Genomic DNA, 18,948 nt, shown 5'->3' on the forward strand with positions numbered 1-18,948 from the left:
GCCGGCGGTGGAGAAGCAATCTTACTCTGTGCGCATGCTCTCCACAGCGTGGCCAGCCGGGTGAGGCCCAGACTAGAGTTCTAGGACTACTTCCCAGGCCCCGCCCTTTTCTCGAATCAAGGAGAAGCCTGGTGCGAGCTCGCGTGGGTGCGTGCGTGGAGCTCCGCCCCCACCTCCCGCCTCGGATTCACGCCCGCCCTTCGCCCCTCCCCAATACCTCTGCCCAGCGCTCTTTTCCAAGGCGCGGCCCTGCGCCGCGCAGTCCCGGGGCCCGAGCAGCAGCGCGTGCGCACGTCGGCTCGCGCCCGCGCCCGCGCCGACGCGAGGAGACCCCGCCTTGTCGCCCCGCCTCCGCCGGCCTGCCGGCCTGCCCTCCTGCTACCCTCTGGGCGCTGAGAACCCGGCATCCGCGCGCGCTCCGCACCCATGGAGATCCCTGGGAGTCTGTGCAAGAAAGTCAAGCTGAGCAATAACGCGCAAAACTGGGTGAGTGGGCGCAGAGGGCAAGAAGGCCAGGAGCAGATGCCCATTTGGAGACCTTTGGCTGTTCCTTCGGAGCCGCCGCCTCCCTCCGGTCTCCTCTGCATCCTCCCGGGAGCGTGGCGTGGCGGGGCGGGGGGGATGGGGTGGAGTAGGTAGCCGGGTCGCGGCGTCTTGAGGCTGGAGTGTTTGGTGGCTTTGAGACGCAGTGTCACGGCGCAGGTGGAGGTCTCGGGCGGGGTGCTGCGGTCGGTCGGATCTACATCTGGGAAGACCGCCCCCTTCTCCAGCGCCCAGGCTCAGAGCCGGCATCGGGACCGTTCTTTGCAAAGGAGCTGGCGACTGCTAAAACCTGGGACCCCGGCGAGGGAGCTGCCTTCTTCCCCTGAGAGGCTTGAGGTCTGCAGAGGAGGCTGAGGCAGGCGCCTTGAGCGCGTTTCTGCGGGTTTTGGCTCAGGTTTGGGTCCAACTCCCTGTTTCAGTTCTGAGTTTCACTGTGAAAGGAGGGTACCCAACAATGTGGCCATTCATGAATAGAAACTGCCCTGAACTGAGCTTCTTTGTGTCTCTGCTTTAAATAGAAATTCTGACAAAAAACATAGTTTAAGGGCTGAATTCCTGGTGACAGTTAGGTGTGGGAAGACTAATGGTTTTATAACGTTTAGCAACGACTGCCAGTTGGCCTTACTGGTCAGATGCTGTGTCCTCAGAAGTTTGTTTCCTTCCGTAATTATTCTTTGTAAGAAAGAGCTAATACTGTAAGTGCGGGGGATGGGGATGGTCCAACTTTTGGAGTCTGGAAAGAACACTGGTTTTAAGTTCGATGGAAATTTTTATTTCACAGACTAACAGAATCATGAGGTTTAAATGCAGTCTTGCAAATCATCACTTGCCCTTGGTGAGTCAAAGGAAAAAAAAAGAAGCCATTTCAGGCGAATGTTCTTTCAAAGTCATTAATTTGCCATATCTGTTGCTATGTTCAAGGGTTCATGCAGGCTTTCTTGGAAAGAACACTAGACTCCTGAACTGGCCTCCAGTCCCAGCTTTGCCATTTACTAGCTGTGTAATCTTGAGGAAAATTACTCTACTTTGAACCACAGCTGAGTTAAGGGTGTAATAGGTGTCCTTCACAGGATTGTTTGTATGAGCAGAAAAGATAATGGATTTGAAAGTACAGGAAACTATGGCCTTGATATTCAGACTGGGTTTTGGTTCTGTGACTTTGAGATATTTCATGGTTAGGGAAATAAGGTTGGTTAGATTGGGGTATTTGCAGATAATTTCACTTACACTGCTTGCAACTCATTTATTATCTCATTTGCCAAATTAATGTGTATCCTGTGTACAGACGTGTGCTAGACGTGGAGATGAAAAAGGTGGACTTAGTGTCTTTTCCAAGGTGATGGATATGTATTTATGAAAGACAGTGAGTGGCAAGACATGGAGGATTTATTGCAATTTAGGGGAGAGATTAGTTAGGCCTGGATGTTTTTGGGAGAGCTCAGATTTCTGAGGCACAGGGGAGCTGTGCTAATAAATGCTTAGAGTAAGAATTACTTGACAGTGAAGACTTGTGGGGAGTTTTTGTTAGGAAGTGAAGATAAGATTAAATAGGTAGGGTGAGGCTGGGTTATTCAGCTATAAATTTGGCCACAGAGCTAGTACTTGATTCTGTGGGAAATTTTTTTCTTTTTTCTTTTTCTTTTTTTTTTGTTGTGGTGCTGGATATTGGACTCAGTGTATCCTAAATGCTAGGCAAGTGCTCTACCACTCAGTTACATCCCCAGCCTCTGTGGCAGATTTTTGATGGGGCTAGATTTTTAATTTTCTGACCCTTGTTAAGTCTTTTTTTTTTTTTTCTTTCTTCCCAATAGAACGTGCACCTCTCACATATATCTACTGATAGATGCAAGTGTGAAGAAGCCACATACCTTTAACAGTCTCATTATAGGATAAAATTGGTGATCCAGGAAGATGGGTCTGCTGAAGACATGTGTACACTGTTAGAACTTGAACATGAAAGACCAGAAATGTTATGGGGAGGGTTAAAGGAATTAATGGATTTGAGGCATGTCAGGCACCTGAACACTATTAAAGGTGGTCTTTTTATCGTTCTAGATTGATGCAGTGTGAACAGGTGAAGGAAGGCTGACATTGTGAAGAGAAGAGCAGGTGCATGAACAGCTTGTGAGGAAGAGTAGGGAAAACCTGACTAAATTCAGTGGATGAAAAGGGAAGAAATGTTAAAAGATGGTCCCACAGTTTGGGTCCTAGGAAGTGGAGAGAAATGTTGAAATGTTTTGTGTAAATTAACTCATTGAATTTTCGCAACATTTTCTGAGGGGAGGAGGTATCATGAGACAGGGATTAAAAGCAGGGGCCCTAGAGCTAGCTGACTGAACTTGAATCTGGACTCAACTGTTTATTCCCATATGAACCTTGACTGATTATTGCAATTAGTATCTAATTGATGAAGAAACTGAGGCGTAGAGATGTAATAGAGCTCAATTTGTGGATCGAGTTTTAAGCATGCTGCATTGAGAGACAGATAGTCTGTAGAGCATGTCAGTCCAATAGAAATATGAGTCATGTAAGTAACTAAAATTTTTATAGAACCCACATTAAAAAGAAACAGGTGAAATAAATTTCAGTAATATTTAGACAAATATCCAAAATTCTATCATTTCAATGTAAATGTTTTTCTATATAAGCTCAATACTATTTGTAGTAAATATAAAATTACTAGTTTTACCTTTGTACTTGCATATTGGGAGATATTTTACACTAACACATGTTTCAATTCATACTGGTGATACTTGAACTCCTCAGGAGGGATGTGTAGACATCACAGTTGTAGAGATTTAGTTAGTAAAATAAATCTCTGATGGTTAGATTTGGATAGAGAATATAGAGTTGATGTGAGACCAAACACTAAGCTTTGGGTAATTTCTCCTGTTAAGGATCAGGTAAAGGAAGTGAATTCATGGAGAAAATAGGCAGGAGATAGGAAAAAACAGTGTTGTAGCACTGGGAGATGTTTTGTTTAGTTTTACAGAATGATGTCTCCATATATTTACGAGAATAGCAAAGCAAAATCAAAAGTCTCCTTGCTCTTGGAACGTCCTTTCACGGCAGTCTGACAAAATATCAGATGTAATGAATATCATTCTCTGACTGGCGTCCAGTGGGACCAGTTTTCATCTACCTATAGTGATGTTTTAGTTGGGCTGAGAGAAATTTGGGGTATTCGGTGTCAATTTTCTGAGAAAATTGGAGACTCAGGTGTCATTCACCCATTTTTTGTATGGTCGCGTTGAGCTGAGTTCCCTACTTGAACTAGCCTTATGGTGGAGTTGTGTCCTACTCCTCTCAGAAGAGTCTGAAATCCAGTGTGACTTTCAGAAGCATGTGTAATCTTACTCTGGTTTGTTTTTCCATTAACGCCTGTCCTGCCCCAGTTTTGATAGTGCAGCCCAACTTTCCTTCCATACTTTACACTCAGATGGTTTTATATTACCCTTCCTTCTGCCTGGGATATCAATGACCCTTTATTATCAGCTGAAATCTTGAGAGCCTCGGGCGATTATTACCTAACTGTATGAAATATGTGACCCATGACATTCACTTGCTCATGATCTGAATTGCTTGTGCACTCTCTCTGCTGTTACCATGAATGTGTTATCATATTTCACTACAGGTATTTTACATCTATACTGAGTATCTCTTGATCTAACAGGAAAGGAATAGGGGCAGGATATAGAGTAACTAAGGTGCTTCTGATATTAAAAATTCTTAGACTTAAGTAAGGGAACAAAACTGCACATGTGGTAGGATTACACTTATCGTTTTGTCACTTAGCATCTGCGTGATATTGGACATGTTCCCTTAAGCCTGCTGTGCTTCAGTATCCTCATTGGTGATGTCAGGGATTATACTTTATAGTGTGGCTAATCATGCATACCTCATAGAGCTACAGGGAGGTTTAATAAGTTAATATATTTAAAACTCTATGGTTCCTGGCACATGTGTCACATATTGTTGTTATTTATTAAATCATTAAATATTTAACCCCTGCTTGGTATGTACCTTTGTTCCACATACTGGAGGGTACAGTGGTAGAAAGACTTAGAAAAAGGTCCTGCTCTCATGGGTATTGTATTCTGCTGGAGAGAGAGTTAATGAAACAAATAAGTGAAGATAATTCTTCCTTGTACCAATTATATCTTTCCCAAACATTTTGTCCCCTTATACTGTTAGATGCCCTTCATAGAAGGCCAACAGCCCTGTCTAGAGTTTGGAGAAGACTGAGATGGTACAAAAATGAAACAAGAATGTGGAGGTGAAACAAAAAACTTGGCCAATCTTACCCTAAAAGCCTGGGAGGTGATTTTACAAAAATTGCCTGAAGGAAAGAAAAAGCTGAGATTCTACCAAGAATATACTTTTAAAATTGATTAATGCTATGGTCTGAATACATGTCCCCCAGAGGCAAGTGTGTTCAAGGGCTGGTCACCAGCCTGTGTTACTAATGGGAGGCCATAGAACCTTTGGGATTTGTTTGTCTAGTGGGAGGAGATCAGATTTTGGGGGGTGTGCCCTTTGTTTTAGTCAGCTTTTTCATCACTGTGACTAAAAGACCTGACAAGAATAATGTAGAGGAAGTAAATTTTATTTTGGCTCACGGTTTCAGAGGTCTCAATCCATAGATGGCCGTCTTCATATCTCTTGGCCCAAGGTGAAGCAGAACATCATGGTGGAAGGACATGGTGGGGGAAGACACCTCAAGACATGGTAACAGGAAGCAGAGAGCTCTGCTTACCATCGGAAAACTATAAACCCCAAAGGTATGCCCCTGGTGACCCACATCCTCCAGCCACACCCTACCTACCTACCTATAGTTACTACCTAGTTAATACATATTAGTGGATTAATACACTAATTAGGTTAAAGCGCTCATAATCTAATTGTTTGAATTCTGATCCGTGCATTGTCTCACATGTGAGCTTTTGGGAGATATATCTAAACTGTAACGTGTCTTCAAGGGGATGGAACTGGTCCCTTCCTGTCTCTCTCTGCTTCCCAGCTGCCTTGATGTGATCAGCTTTTTCTACCACAAATCTCTTGCCATGATGTGTACTTCATTATAAGGCCTAAAGGCAAAGGAATCAATTAACCATATTCTGAACTCTGAAACCATAAGTCAGAATATGCCTTTCCTCCTTTAAAGTTGATTATCTTGGGCATTTTGTTATAGTAAAAGCAAGTTCACTAACACAATTAGTAGCAAGATGATAGCAAGGTATATATCTTTGTTGTCCAGTAAGGTAGCTAATAGACACAAGTGGCAACTTAAATTTAGTTAATAAATGAAACAAAACAATACAGAAAACAATGGGTTCCTTAGTTGCACTAACCATATTTCAAGTGCTGCTTATGTGGTTAATAGTCACAGGAATTGGACAGTGTGGTATAAACTTTTTTTTTTTAATCATTTCAGACAGCTCTTTCTACTTAACCTGTATATTTATGTATTTTTATTCTCTTCCCAGGGCAAGGAATTTCCAAAGACAGTGTTACTTTGGAATCTTGGTTTTGGGCAATTTGTTATGCCTGGTTTTTGGCATTTTACCTAGTAGCGTTATCCTCCCTTTAGTGTAGTTGCTTCTTTGGATTTGAAGTGCCGGTAAGCTGGCTCTGTTGCATTTAATTTTTTTTTTTTTTTGTACTAAGGGTCAAATCCAGTAGTGCTTTACCACTGAGTTACATCCCCTGTCTTTTGTGTTTTTTTTTGGAGACAGCATCTTGCTAAGTTGCACAGATTGGCCTTGAAGTTGGCAAACTCCTGTCTCAGTCTCCTGAATTGCTGGAATTACAGGTGTGTGCCAGCATGTCTGGTTTGTTGCATTTAATTTTGGGGAGTGGTTCTCTCCTCAGTAGTTCTCAACCAAGTGAGATTTTTTTGCCACCATTAGTAGTGATTGGCAATTCTGGAGACAGTTATGGTTTGGTTTGTCTGTGTAGCTAGATGGTTTTTCTGGTATCTCTTTGAGGACATGGGTGCTGCTAAATATCCTGCAGTGCATAAGACAGAGCCTACAACACCAGATGTATTTGGTCCAAAAAGTCATTCATGCTGAAATTGAGAACCCTATTTTACTCTTTTCTTTGAATTGAAAAAGGAATAAAAATTACTTAAATTTGAAATGTAAAAGTCATATTGAAGAGAAAATCTTATATCAACTGTATTTTTATAGTTGATATAGGGTTTTCTTTTACCAGCCTGAAAGTTACCATCTCTTGACCTGAGATGAATCAATTTTCTTTAAGTATGCCAGTATAATAAGACAGGAAAGCTCCTATCCTGATTTTTTTTTTTTTTTTTTTTTTTTTTTGGCACTGGAAATTGAACCCTGGGATGCTCTACCACTGAGTTACATCTCCAGCCTTTCTATTTTTTATTTTGGGGCAGGATTTCACTAAGTTGCTGAGGCTGGCTTTGAACTCTTGATCCTCCTGCCTCTGCCTCAAGAGTAGCTGGGATTATAGATGTGTGCTGTGGCTCTTGGCTCCTGAATTGTTTTGAAGTCATATTACTAAGTACAGTAGTCCCACAGTGTACATGATGTTTGGTTCAGGATGCTCAAGACCTTTCTATAGGTATTTGCAAATAACCTAAAGCACATCCTCCCATATAGTTTTAAGTCATTTCTGGATTATGTATTATTACAATGTAGATGTTGTGTTAATAGTTGTTATACTATAATGCTTGGGGAATATGGAGGAGTAAAACAAATATATATGTTCAATACAGACACATTTTTTTCTAAATATTTTTGATCTTTGTTTGGTTGAATCTAGAGTTATAGAACTGATGCATAAAAAGGCTTACTGTAATTAATTCAAATGCAAAGAATGACTTTTTTTTTAGTATTCACATAAGTTGTAAAGAACAAACTAATTTATTGTACTTGTTAAAATGACCGGGGGTTCTCTAGGTATAGGGACTGCTGCAATGGAGTTTTTGCAGTAGGGCAGAGAGATTGGGCTCAAATCTAAGTACAACAAGGAAAAATGGAAACATATTTCTTAAATTATAAATATGTATAAAGGAATTAGAAATGGGGAAAATATTTGTGTCTTCAAAATAATGATGTCAGTAACTAAAAGAAAATAAATAAGGGACTATGAAATAAACAACTGGCTATTTGTAATATAGGCCTGGAAAAGTAGAAATTTGTAGTTATAAAGCAAGTTAGGGTAGTGGGTAGAAAATAAGTACGAGGAAACATCAGGAGTTGGGGAGGATTCTGGATAAACAGATGCTTTCTAGAGGCAGTCAGTGTGATCAGTCCTGCTGGGTTGGTGTGAGATTAGGAATTTGGTCAGATATAAGGTGGGGGATTCTTGCTGAAATTGGGTTTTGAAGATGTGTCGAAGGACCAGGTCTAGCTGAAAAAGACTCAGAGCAGAGTTTGGTTAAGGAGAGAATCCTTGTTATTAGAAGTTATTTCTGTGACTTACCCCTTTCTAAGGACTCAGTTCTTTCACAAGGAAGTGTTAGCTGTGGAATAATAGTGGAAATTCTAGTGACTAGAACTTTAGATGAACATAGCTCTTGCTCAGGCTCTTTAAATTCTTCTATTTTTTTTTTTTTTTTTATGCTTGCATCCTGTATTAGTTAGCTTTTCATTGCTGTGACCAAAACACCCAACAAGAACAACTTAGAGGAGTAAACGTTTATTCAGACTTATGGTTTCAAAGGTGCAGTCCATTATCAGCTGACTCCATTACCCTTGGCCTGAAGTGAGACAGAACATCATGGTGGAGGGCTGGTGGACGAGAGCTGTTCCATTTATGGTGGCCAAGGAGCAGAAGGGCCATAGGGAAGATGAGCCCTTTCACAATGCACCTCCAGCTACCCATATCTTCCAGCCGTACCCCAACTGCCCACTTTTATCACCATTCAAATTAGGGTGGCCTGACTAGGCCATGACTAATAATCTAATCTTTTTACTTCTGAATATTCATGCATTAACACAGCTTTTGGGGCACACCTCATATACAAACCACATCACATCCTTTTCCTGTGTCTTTGGGTCATATATTTAAGTGTATAGTTCAGTGGTTTTTATGGTATCCAAGGTTGTACAGACAATACCAGTATCTGATTTTAGAACATCTTCTTTCCCCTGAAAGAAACCTTATACTATTGATAGTCATTCTCCATCTTTCCCCTACACTCCTAGTCTGTGACAACCAATAATGTACTTTGTCTCTGTGGATTTTGCTATTGATTATGGACTTTGCCATAAATGGAATTATAGAATACACATATTTTGTGCCTGGTTTCTTTCACTTGGGCTCATGTTTTAAAGGTTCATGTGTGTTACAGCTTGTATCAATACTACATTCTTTTATATGATCAAATAATATTCTGTTATGAATTTACTACATTTTGTTTATCCATTCATCAGTCAGTGGACATCTGGGTTTTTACTACTCTTTGACTGTTATGAATAATAACAGCCATGTAATTATTATGCTTCTATAAACAGCCATGTATAATTTTTTGTGTGTACTCCCATATGGTTTTAGTAGTTAATTTCACTTTCTGAAGTGGGTGACAGTGTTTTTGGTTGCCCAACTCATTTTTATGAGGAATGCCTCACCATGTCATGGTGGGACACACAGTTTGCTACATATGATGATTTCTTTATTTACATGTTTCTAATCAGTCTTCTTCCCTGAAATGTTTTTGTTTGGTTTATTCTCAGTGCTAGGTGGAACCAATTAACAAATAATGAATGAATAGATAGTTCCAGACTTACATGTCTTACAGAAATATTTAGGGACAGGATTTCCCAGCTGAGGTCATCTAGGGTTGACAGTTTTGATATTATAAAAATCCACTGAATAAATTAAAGTCTTTTAATTTTTAAAATAGAATAGTTGGAGAGCCATAATGTGTATGCAGAGCATGCATGCATGGCTATTGATGGTGATTAGATAAGCATGCTGGTAACTTAATTCTGATTGAGCAGGTCTGGGAGAGGTTCTGAGATTCACTTATTAACAAGCAACCAGGTCAAGCCAGTGTTGCTGATGACATATTTTGTAGTAGTAAGGTTTTTGTAATAGCCTTTTCAAGTTGTTTTCTGAACCTCTAGCAATGTATGTTCTTCACTTTTGCTATTTGTATTTGATTTGTTAGTATCCAAAAGATTAAATTCAATGTTCAGGAACTCTGAACTAATAGTTTCATATGGTACTCTATAATCCCCACTTTATCCAAGTTACCATTGCTTTCTTTTTTCCTACATTGTGTTTTAGGATGTAAACGTGCATATTACCATTTCAGGGATTTCTCCCTGGAGGAATATGCTGTTTAGCAGTCAGTTTAAGGTGAGTGGTGGGATGGGTGAAAGGTGTCTGAAAGTCCAGAATAAAGGTCTCTATTTGGTGTATGCTTTGTGCCTTTACAAATTTCACTAAAAAATGCACAGTTTTTTATAGAATCATAATAAACTCACAAATGGAAGTTCTCTAGGTGGCATCACAGGAACGTTAATTTGCCCTAGAAGGAAGTGGATAAATTAACAAAGCAGCCCATGTGGATGGAATGAAGGGGAGTCAGAAAAGGACCAAGGGCTTCTGTGGGTGGTGAGGACAAACGTTTATAGGATGTTTAGAAAATGATGACCTTCTGGTCATGTGACGTTAGCCTAGTGATGGAATTGATTCTCAAATGTACAGTATCAAATGAGTTGTCCCAATTCTGCTAGACTGAAGGTTTCCTTATGTCAGTTATCATTTCATTTGCAGGTAATACAGAACAAACCATACTTTTAACAGATGCCTCATATCTAACTTTTGCTGAATACTCGCTAGGATCAAGAAAGGAAGTTGGGCATTGTGTAAAATACCAACAATTGTGACTGATAGTCCTTGACCTACCCTTTCAGAGAAGTAAAAATGTATATGCACAAAAAGATACTTGAAAGTATATTAAATGGTCCATGAATAACAAACAAATGATGTGGGCAGTAATGTGAAGGGAAGCATACTTGGACCAAGCCATAAATATGTTTCTATGAAACACGCAAGACTGTTAGGTAAGAAACAATAAGCCTGATTTCTCTCCTGTAGATGGAAACCAGGCTATTGAATTGGGATCAGAAATTTAGAGTTGGAAGGAAATGACTCAGTCTTGACCCTTAATAAATTAGTAACATCATATTTCTTTAGTAGAATTATAGGAAGAGTTTAGCTGGAGTGGGTGCAGATGGGAAAAAAAAAAGGAGAACTAAAAGAAGATTGCATGAAAAACGGTTCTTTAGATTCCTAAAATTCAGGCATAAGCCTACCTACTACCATGTAATTTTAGTAGTTTAAAAAAGTATACTTTGTCCTAATCCTCAAAAATTGGGAGATAGGACAATGTGTCAAACTTATTTTTTAAAGTGTTTTATTTTTAATTGACATACATATTCTTATTTATGGAGTTCAGTGTGATAATATATGTATACAAATATTATCATTTTTTTGTGTTGGGAACCTTCAAACTCTTCCCCTCTAGTTATTTTGAAATGTGTAATTCATTGTTGTAGACTGTAATTATCCTCCTGTGCTGTAGAACGTTAGTACTACTCGCTTCTATCCCTAAACTCTAGTTTGGTGCTCATTTTCTACCCTTTTTCTTTTCTTCTTCCTGTACTCTAGTGACCTCTATTCCATTTCTATGTGATTAGCTTGTTTTTAGCTTCCACAAATGAGTGAGAACATGTAGTATTTGTCTTTCTGTTTCTGGCTTATTTCATTTAATATAATGTCCTCCAGTTTCATCCATGTAGCTGTAAATGATAGACTTGCATCCTTTTTTATGGCTGAATAATGTTTCATCATGTATGGAGATTAAATTGACTAGATTGCTCTGGGTAGTAAGGACCTTTAACACTATTAATTCTTCTAATCCATGAATAAGGAGTGTCTTTGCATTTTTGAAATTTTTTTCTATGATTTTTTTAATCATAATCTTTATAGTTTTCATTGTAGGCCTCTTTTACTTCTTTTAAATGCGTTTTATATTTTGGCGGATATTATGAATGGGATTAAAAATGTTTTTTTTTCTGCCAATTATTGGCATATAAAAATGCACCTTTTTATTATAACTTTGTTTTCGTATGTTGCCTATGTATCCTGCAACTTTGCTGAATTCAAATAACAGTTCCAGCAATTTTTTTGGTGGAGGCTTCAGGGTTTTCTTCATATAGGATCATGTCACCTGCAAATAGGAGTAATTTGACTTCTTCCTCTCTAGTTTGGATGCTCTTTCTTTCTTTTTCTTGCCTAATTGCTCTGGCTAAAATTTCTAGTACTATTATGTTGGAATGGTAAAAATGGACATCATGTTTTAGATCTTAGAGAAAGAAACACTTTCAGGCTTTTCCCCATTTAGCATGATGTTGGCTGTGGGTTTGTCATATGTAACTTTTATTATGTTGAGGTATGTTCTTTCTGTTCCTAATTTTTTGAGGATTTTTATCATGAAAAGATCTTGAATTTTATTGAATGCTTTTTCTGCATATTTGAGATGATTATATGGTGTTTGCCCTTCAGTCTGTTTGATGTGATGGATTATGTTTGTTGATATTCATATTTTGAACCATTCTGCATTCCTGGGATAGATCCTATTTGATCATGGTGTATAATCTTTTTGATAGACTGTTGGATTTGATTTGCTACTATTTGTTGAGAATTTTTACATCTTTATTAGGAATATTGTTATGTAATTTTCTTTTGTTGTTGTGCCTTTGTGTGGTTTTGGTATCCACTAGCCTCATAGAGTGAATTTGGGCAGTTCCCTCCTTTTCAGTTTTTTGGATTAGGTTGTGAGGAATTGGTATTAGCTCTTTTTCAGGTGTTTTATAGAATTTAGGAGTGAAGCCATCAGATCCTGGGGGTTTTCTTTGGGGTACTTTTTATTATTGATTCAATTTCATAACTTCTTGTTGGTCTGTTTAGTTTTTCTGTGTGTTTGTGTCTTAATTTTGGTAGGTTATATGTGTCCAGAAATTACCTATGTCTTCTAGATTTTCCTATTTGTTTGCATGTAGTTGTTTATACTGGTCCCTGTACCCCTTTATGCTTCTGTGGTATTAGTTGTAGTGTTTCCTTTTCATCTCTTTATTTTTATTGTTTTCTTCTTCATTTTTTTTCTTTTTGGTTAGCTTGGTTAATATTTGTTGATATTGTTTAGTTTTTTTAAAAAAATCTACTTTTCATTTACTTTTTTTCTTTTTTAGTCTATTTTGTTTATTTTTATCCTGATCCTTTTTTTTTTTTTTCCATCTACTAATTTTGTGCTTGATTTGTTCTTGCTTTCTACTGCATTCTTTGTTTGGAATCTGTTTTTTTTGATGTAGCCACTTAGTAGTATAAGCTTCCCCCTTAGTTCTGCTTTTTGCTGTATCCCATCTGAAATGTTGTATTTCCATTTTCTTTTGTTTCAGGAAAATTTTTAAATTTCCCTTTAGTTTTCTTCATTGCTCCATTGGTTATGTAAGGACATGTTATTTAGTTTCCATGTATTTGTACAACTTTTGAAGTTTCTCTGTTGATTTCTGGTTTTATTCCATTGCAGTCAAGAAGATATATAATTTTGATTATTTTTCTGTGTGTGTGTGTTTTTTTTAAATTTGTTGATACTTGTTTTGAATCCTAACACAGTCTATACTGGAGAATATTCATGTGATGATGATGTGCATGTGAATTCAGTAGCCCTTGGATGGTATGTTCTATAAATGTCCATTAGGTTTTTTTGTTTTGAGATTTTTTTTTGAACGGTGGTAGGACCTTTATTTTATTAATTTATTTATATGTGGTGCTGAGAATTGAACTTGGTGCTTCACATATGTGAAGCAAGTGCTTTACCACTGAGCCACAACCCCAGCCCCCATTAGGTTTTTTTGATCTACAATATGCTCCTGTGTTTCTTTGCCGATTTTTTTTTTGATTAGATGATCATACCACTGATGAAAGTGGAGTATTGAAGTCTCCAGCTATTAATTATTATTGTATTGGAGTCTGTCTCTATTAAGATCTAATACCGTTTGCTTTATTGCTATATTTTCTCATTGGATTGATCACTTTATCATAATATAAGTGCTTTATTTGTTTTTTTTTTTGCCATTTTACAAAGTCTATTTTATCTGTTATTAATACAGCTACTTCTGTTAGCATTTGATTTCTATTTGGAATATCTTTTTTCCAGTCCTTTGTTTTTACTTAATGTCTTGTCTCATGAATTGAGTTTTCTGTAGATAGCATATTTTTAGGTCTTCCTTTTGTATTCATTTAGCCACTCTATATCATTGTGTTAGGAGATTGAATCTGTTTATATTCAAGTTTATGTTGATAAGTAAGGATTTCTTCCTGTCATTTTGTTAAATTTTTCTATAATTGGGTATATTCTTTGTTTCTTTCTCTTAACTTATTTTTTGTGATTTGGTGGTTTTCTGCAGTTATAAAGTTTGATTTTTTTTCTCTTTCCTCTCTGTGTCTACTTTACCAATGAATTTGATTCTTTCACGTTTTCATGATGGTATTTGCTGCCTCCTGATGTGGGACTTGTGGGACGGACTTGAACCATTTCTCACAGGACTGCTTTAGTGGTGATGAATTCCCTCAATGTTTGCTTGTTTGGGGAAGTCTTTGTTTTACCTTAGTTTCAAAGGATAACTTTGTTGAGTATAATATTCTTGGTTGGTAGTTTTTTTTTTTCCCTTCATTTCAGAGCTTTGAATGTGTTATCCATTTCCTCCTAGCTTGTAAGGATTCTGCTGAGAAATCTGCTGTTAGTGTAATGGGGGTACCCTAAATGTGACTTTGCTTCTCCCTTGATATTGTGTTTTATATTTTTTGTTTTTAGTTGTTTATGGACCTTTATTTTATTCATTTTTTTATGTATGGTTCTGAGAATCGAACCCAGTGACTCACACATGTGAGGCAAGTGCTCTACCACTGAGTCACAATCCCAGCCCTTCCCTTGATATTTTTAGGATTCTCTTTTTGTCAAATTATTTTGACAATTTGATATAATATGTCATGGAGGTTCATTTTGGCCAAATCTGTTAGGGGTTCATTGAGCCTCCTGGACCTGAATGTCCATTTCTTTCCCAATTTTTGGGATATTTTCAGCTGTTACTTTATTCAATAGGTTTTCTATGCCCTTTTCCTTCTTTTCATTTTTGAATATCCATAATGACAATATTTGTTTGCTTTATGGTATTCTGTAAGTCTTATAGGCTTTCTTCACTCTTTTTTATTTTTTTCTTTTATTTAGTCTTATTTTTTTGCTTCAAAATACCCATCTTCAAGTTCAAATTTATTTTTTATGCTTAGTCTAGTCTATTGTTGAGGCTCTCAATTGTATTTTTAATTTTTTTGAATTATTCAGACCCAAGATTGTTTCTTTTTTTCATATCTGTTGAATTTCTCATTCGGATCATGTATTGTTTTCTTTATTTGTTTGATTTTCTATTTGTATTCTCTTGTATTTCACTGAGTTTAACTAGGATCATTAGTTTGAATTCCTTTTTTAGGCATTTTGTAGATTTTCTTTACTTTAAAATCTTCTTCTGGGATCATTGTGTTCTTTTGGGTGTATTTCATGCTTCCTTAATTTTTCATGATTTTTGTGTCAATACATTGATGCCTGTGCTTCTGGTACAGTAGTCTTCCGATCTTGTGGATTATCTTTTACATGGAAAGATTTTCTTGTGGACAAGTTGTACATAGGGTGTCAGTGAGCCGATCTCACTGCTTTGGCTTTGGTTCTGAGTGGGCCCAGAGATATGATCTTCATATGAATTCTTCAACTCTAATCTACCTTAGCAGTGAAGGTATCTCATTTGTTTAAACTTCAGGTGTTTGTGGAGGTAGTATTGTGACTTTGCAATGTATGGGAGGTGGTCCAGGTTATGACTTCAAGACTAAGGTAGTTATGTGCTGAATGCTGATTGCATTTGTGCCTGATACTGATAGTAGCATTGCTGGGCATATGGACCATAGTGGTCATGTCTTCAGGCCTTGCAGGTTTGGATGCTACTGGTCCTGGAAACCTCCAGCAATGAGAATTGTGGGGCCAGGGATATGGGCCATGGGATGTGTTTCCTCAAATCCTGCAGCTGTTGGCAGCTGTGGGAGACTGGAAGTATTGGGGGCATAGGCCCCAGGTCTTTGGTTTTTCAGGTGTTGGGTGTAGTAGTCATTGCTGTGGCAGACCACCTATCCCCTGTAGTGCAGGACATTGTGTGGGCTTGAGTGCTGGGGCACAAATGCACAACTGAGTCTAGTTGGGTTCATGAGGTTGTAGCCTTTTGTGCAGATATGGTGGAATGGGTTAATCCAAGGGATAGTGGCTTCTGTCCCCTAGGGAAAGTGGATTCTTAACTCTTGAGACTGTTTTCAAGATGGCACTGGGCTATAGTAGCTCTGGGGGTTGGAAGGGAGAGATAATTCTTTTCCAGAGCAAAGTTACCATATGGACTTCATGCAGCTTCCTAGCTGGACTCCAAGCTTCTGGTGACTGCGGAACTTCTGGGGTCTGCTGGGACTCTTCCATTCATCTTTTCCCCTGCTGTGCTGTGATCACCCTCTAAGGAGCTAATGTCTTATGCTTTGTTCTGTTTGTATATTACCATCTAGGTCTTTGTGTCTCACAGGGTTCCCATCTCTCCCTTGTTGAGGTCCAGTGCTCTCCCTCAGCTACTTCATCTTGAAATGCAGCTATTTATTTGTTAATTGTTTTGGTTTTTCTTTGTGGATGAAGTGAGTGCTGGGCACCTCTATTTGGTCATCTTAGAGTCCTCCAAATTCAGGTTCATTTTAAAATTTTTGGTACTGGGGATTGAACTCAGGGACACTTTACCACTGAGCCACATCCCCAGCCCTTTTTATTTGAGTAGTTTAAATTGCTGAGGATGACCTTGAACTTGTGATCCTACTGTGTCAGCCTCCTGTTTTGCTGGGATTACAGGCATGTGCACTATACTCAGTTGCAGGTTCATTTTAAATGTGTAAAATACTGAATATATATAAACAAAACCCGCCTTATGCCCAGACTTTGTTGCCACCATTATATTTTTGAATGTAATAGGCATGAAACTCTTAGGGTGCATTCTTTTTTTTTTTTTTTAATTGATTTTATTTTTTAAATACATGACAGCAGAATGCATCACAATTCTTATTACACATATAGAACACCATTTTTCAAATCTCTGTTTTCATATAAAGTATGTCCACACCAATTCATGTCTTCATACATGTACTTTGGATAATGATGTCCATCACATAGGGTGCATTCTTTTTAGTGATTAAACCAGAGTTTCCATTTATCTTGTATTTTCTCTCATCCATAGCCTCAATAGTTTATAGCTTGTCAGGTAGTTTTTACACATTCTAGCTCAATTTAATAAGAAAGGCGCCAGATATTTTATAAAACCAAAACAAATTAAAATTCATTAGATACAGGTTTTTTCTTGCCCAAGAGCAAAGTAACTTGGAAACATACCAGCACAAAAGGAGCAACCAAACTGGTTCTGCAGGTGTCCACAGCACAACTTGTGTGGCGCTGTCTTCATCACCCTTCCAGCAAAGTCACAGCTCCCTTCTCCTCAGCCAGCTTGGCTGGGCACTAAAGCTAGAGAGGTGCTGTTGCTTGCTAAGAGATGCAGATGTCTGTGTCTGAAACCCACGTTTTTGTTTAAATTCTTGGAAATGCAGAGCTGGTAAGTTTTGTTTCCTTAGTTTATTTAAATGGGTCCATTTTCCCCTATGACAGTTTTTTCATCAGTAGCTAATAAAGTGTAATTTTTTTTGGAAATATATCTGTTTAATGAGATGATTAGTGGAGGAAAGAAAGGTATAGATTTTGTGATGAGCCTATTAAAAAATTGTCAAATTATCCCTTTGACCCTAGAGAATTTTCCACTCCATGATAATAAACCCTGTTAAGATTCAGATGACCAGGAGATGTTTCTCTCCTGTACAAGATTGTGAAGGGGAAAGTGGGAAAATGTTTTAGTTAACTTTTTTATCACTGTGACCAAAAGGCCTGACAAGAACAATTTTAGAGGAGGAAAAGTTTATTTGGGCTCCTGATGTCCATGGTCTCAGTCCATAGATAGCCAACCAATTCCATTGCTTAAGATGAGGTAGGACATCATGGTGAAGAGTGTGGAGTAGGAAAGCAGCTCAGAACATGGCCATCAGGAAGCAGAGAGACTTTGCTGGCCAGGGACAAAATATAAACCCCAAGGCACACCTCCAGTGCCAGTGACCCACCTTCTTCAAAAAACTACTCGCCTACATTCACCACCTAATTAACCCATTCAAGTGAATTAATGCCCTGATTAGGTTAAGGTTCTCATAACCTAATCATTTCACCTCTATACTTTCTTCATTATTTCACACATGATCTTTTGAGGGACACCGGATATTAAAACCATAACAGAAAACAAATCCTTAACCTGAGGCACCTTCACAGGTAAATTAGTTTTAGTAAATAATATGTGTGGAAGTTTAAGATATAGAGGGAAATTAATTCCTTTAAGAAAAATATCTGATTTTTGGAGTTTCCAGAGCTTATCCCCTCACAGAAATGTGAATGGAACAACTATCCTCACACAAAAATTCCTTCACAAGAGCTAAGGAAACCAGGTGAGATATTATAGAACCTTGTTGTGGCACAGAAGTAAGAAAAGATGCATGTGAAAAGATGCATGTAAAGGGTAGGAGGGACAGTTTTTACATTACCCAGATTACCCTTTCCCCAGGCCCTGGGCAGCACAGCTTGGAGAGAGTTACCTTCTACTTGGGACAAGGAGAGGGAATTGCGCATCACACTTTGCCTCAGACTCTTACAATGTGCCCATTCCAGTGAAACCCAGCACTAGGTAGATTCGTATTGCTTCAGACTCCAGGTTAGTACTTTCAAATAACCTCCAAGCCTTCCTTTGTGCCAGGCAGCATCCTGCAGTCCCAAGTCCAGACAAATCATATTGCCAGACTGACTATAGCAGCTTTAGGCCACCCAACATTGACTCAGATACCAGATTGGCCACAGCAGTCCGGCGTCTGGACCACTCCCTAGTACCAAGCTGGCTACTGTAGTTCTAGCCATTAGGCTGGTACCTAGAAGTATACACTGTAGATTCATGAAGCTCCAGAACCTACCAAGGTTTCAGACAAGCCCAGGCTTCAGGTTGGCCCCACTCTCTAGGTGTGTTCTTTGCAGCCTCAAACTCCAACAGACCCAGGATCCTGCTTACTGCAACAGATCCTGATGCCAGTCATCTGCTGTGGAAGGAGGCTTCAAGCCAATCCCTGTCTTTCTAAGCACCAGGTCCATCTTACCACCTGGTCAGCACTTGCTGGCTGAATGAAGCTCAGCGAGTATCCTGGTGCCAG

General features: G+C 38.6%; 1 protein-coding gene across 3 annotated transcripts in view; it reads left to right on the forward strand.

The window, feature by feature from the left end:
* Positions 1–298: 298 nt before the first annotated feature.
* The window catches only part of Papss1 (3'-phosphoadenosine 5'-phosphosulfate synthase 1), a 113,533-nt gene continuing 94,883 nt past the window's right edge, over positions 299–18,948 (forward strand). Inside the window, exon 1 of one of the 3 annotated variants that reach the window (XM_027935448.3) lies at positions 299–486. In XM_027935448.3, coding sequence (XP_027791249.1) covers positions 427–486 — 60 coding nt within the window. In that variant the 5' untranslated portion in view covers positions 299–426. Of the gene's footprint in view, positions 487–737; positions 880–5,240; positions 5,325–18,948 lie in introns of those variants that run through there. The other 2 variants (XM_071614488.1, XM_071614487.1) reach the window with 2 other exon arrangements.

Source organism: Marmota flaviventris, chromosome 7 (assembly GCF_047511675.1).
Source record: "Marmota flaviventris isolate mMarFla1 chromosome 7, mMarFla1.hap1, whole genome shotgun sequence".
NCBI lineage: Eukaryota > Metazoa > Chordata > Mammalia > Rodentia > Sciuridae > Marmota > Marmota flaviventris.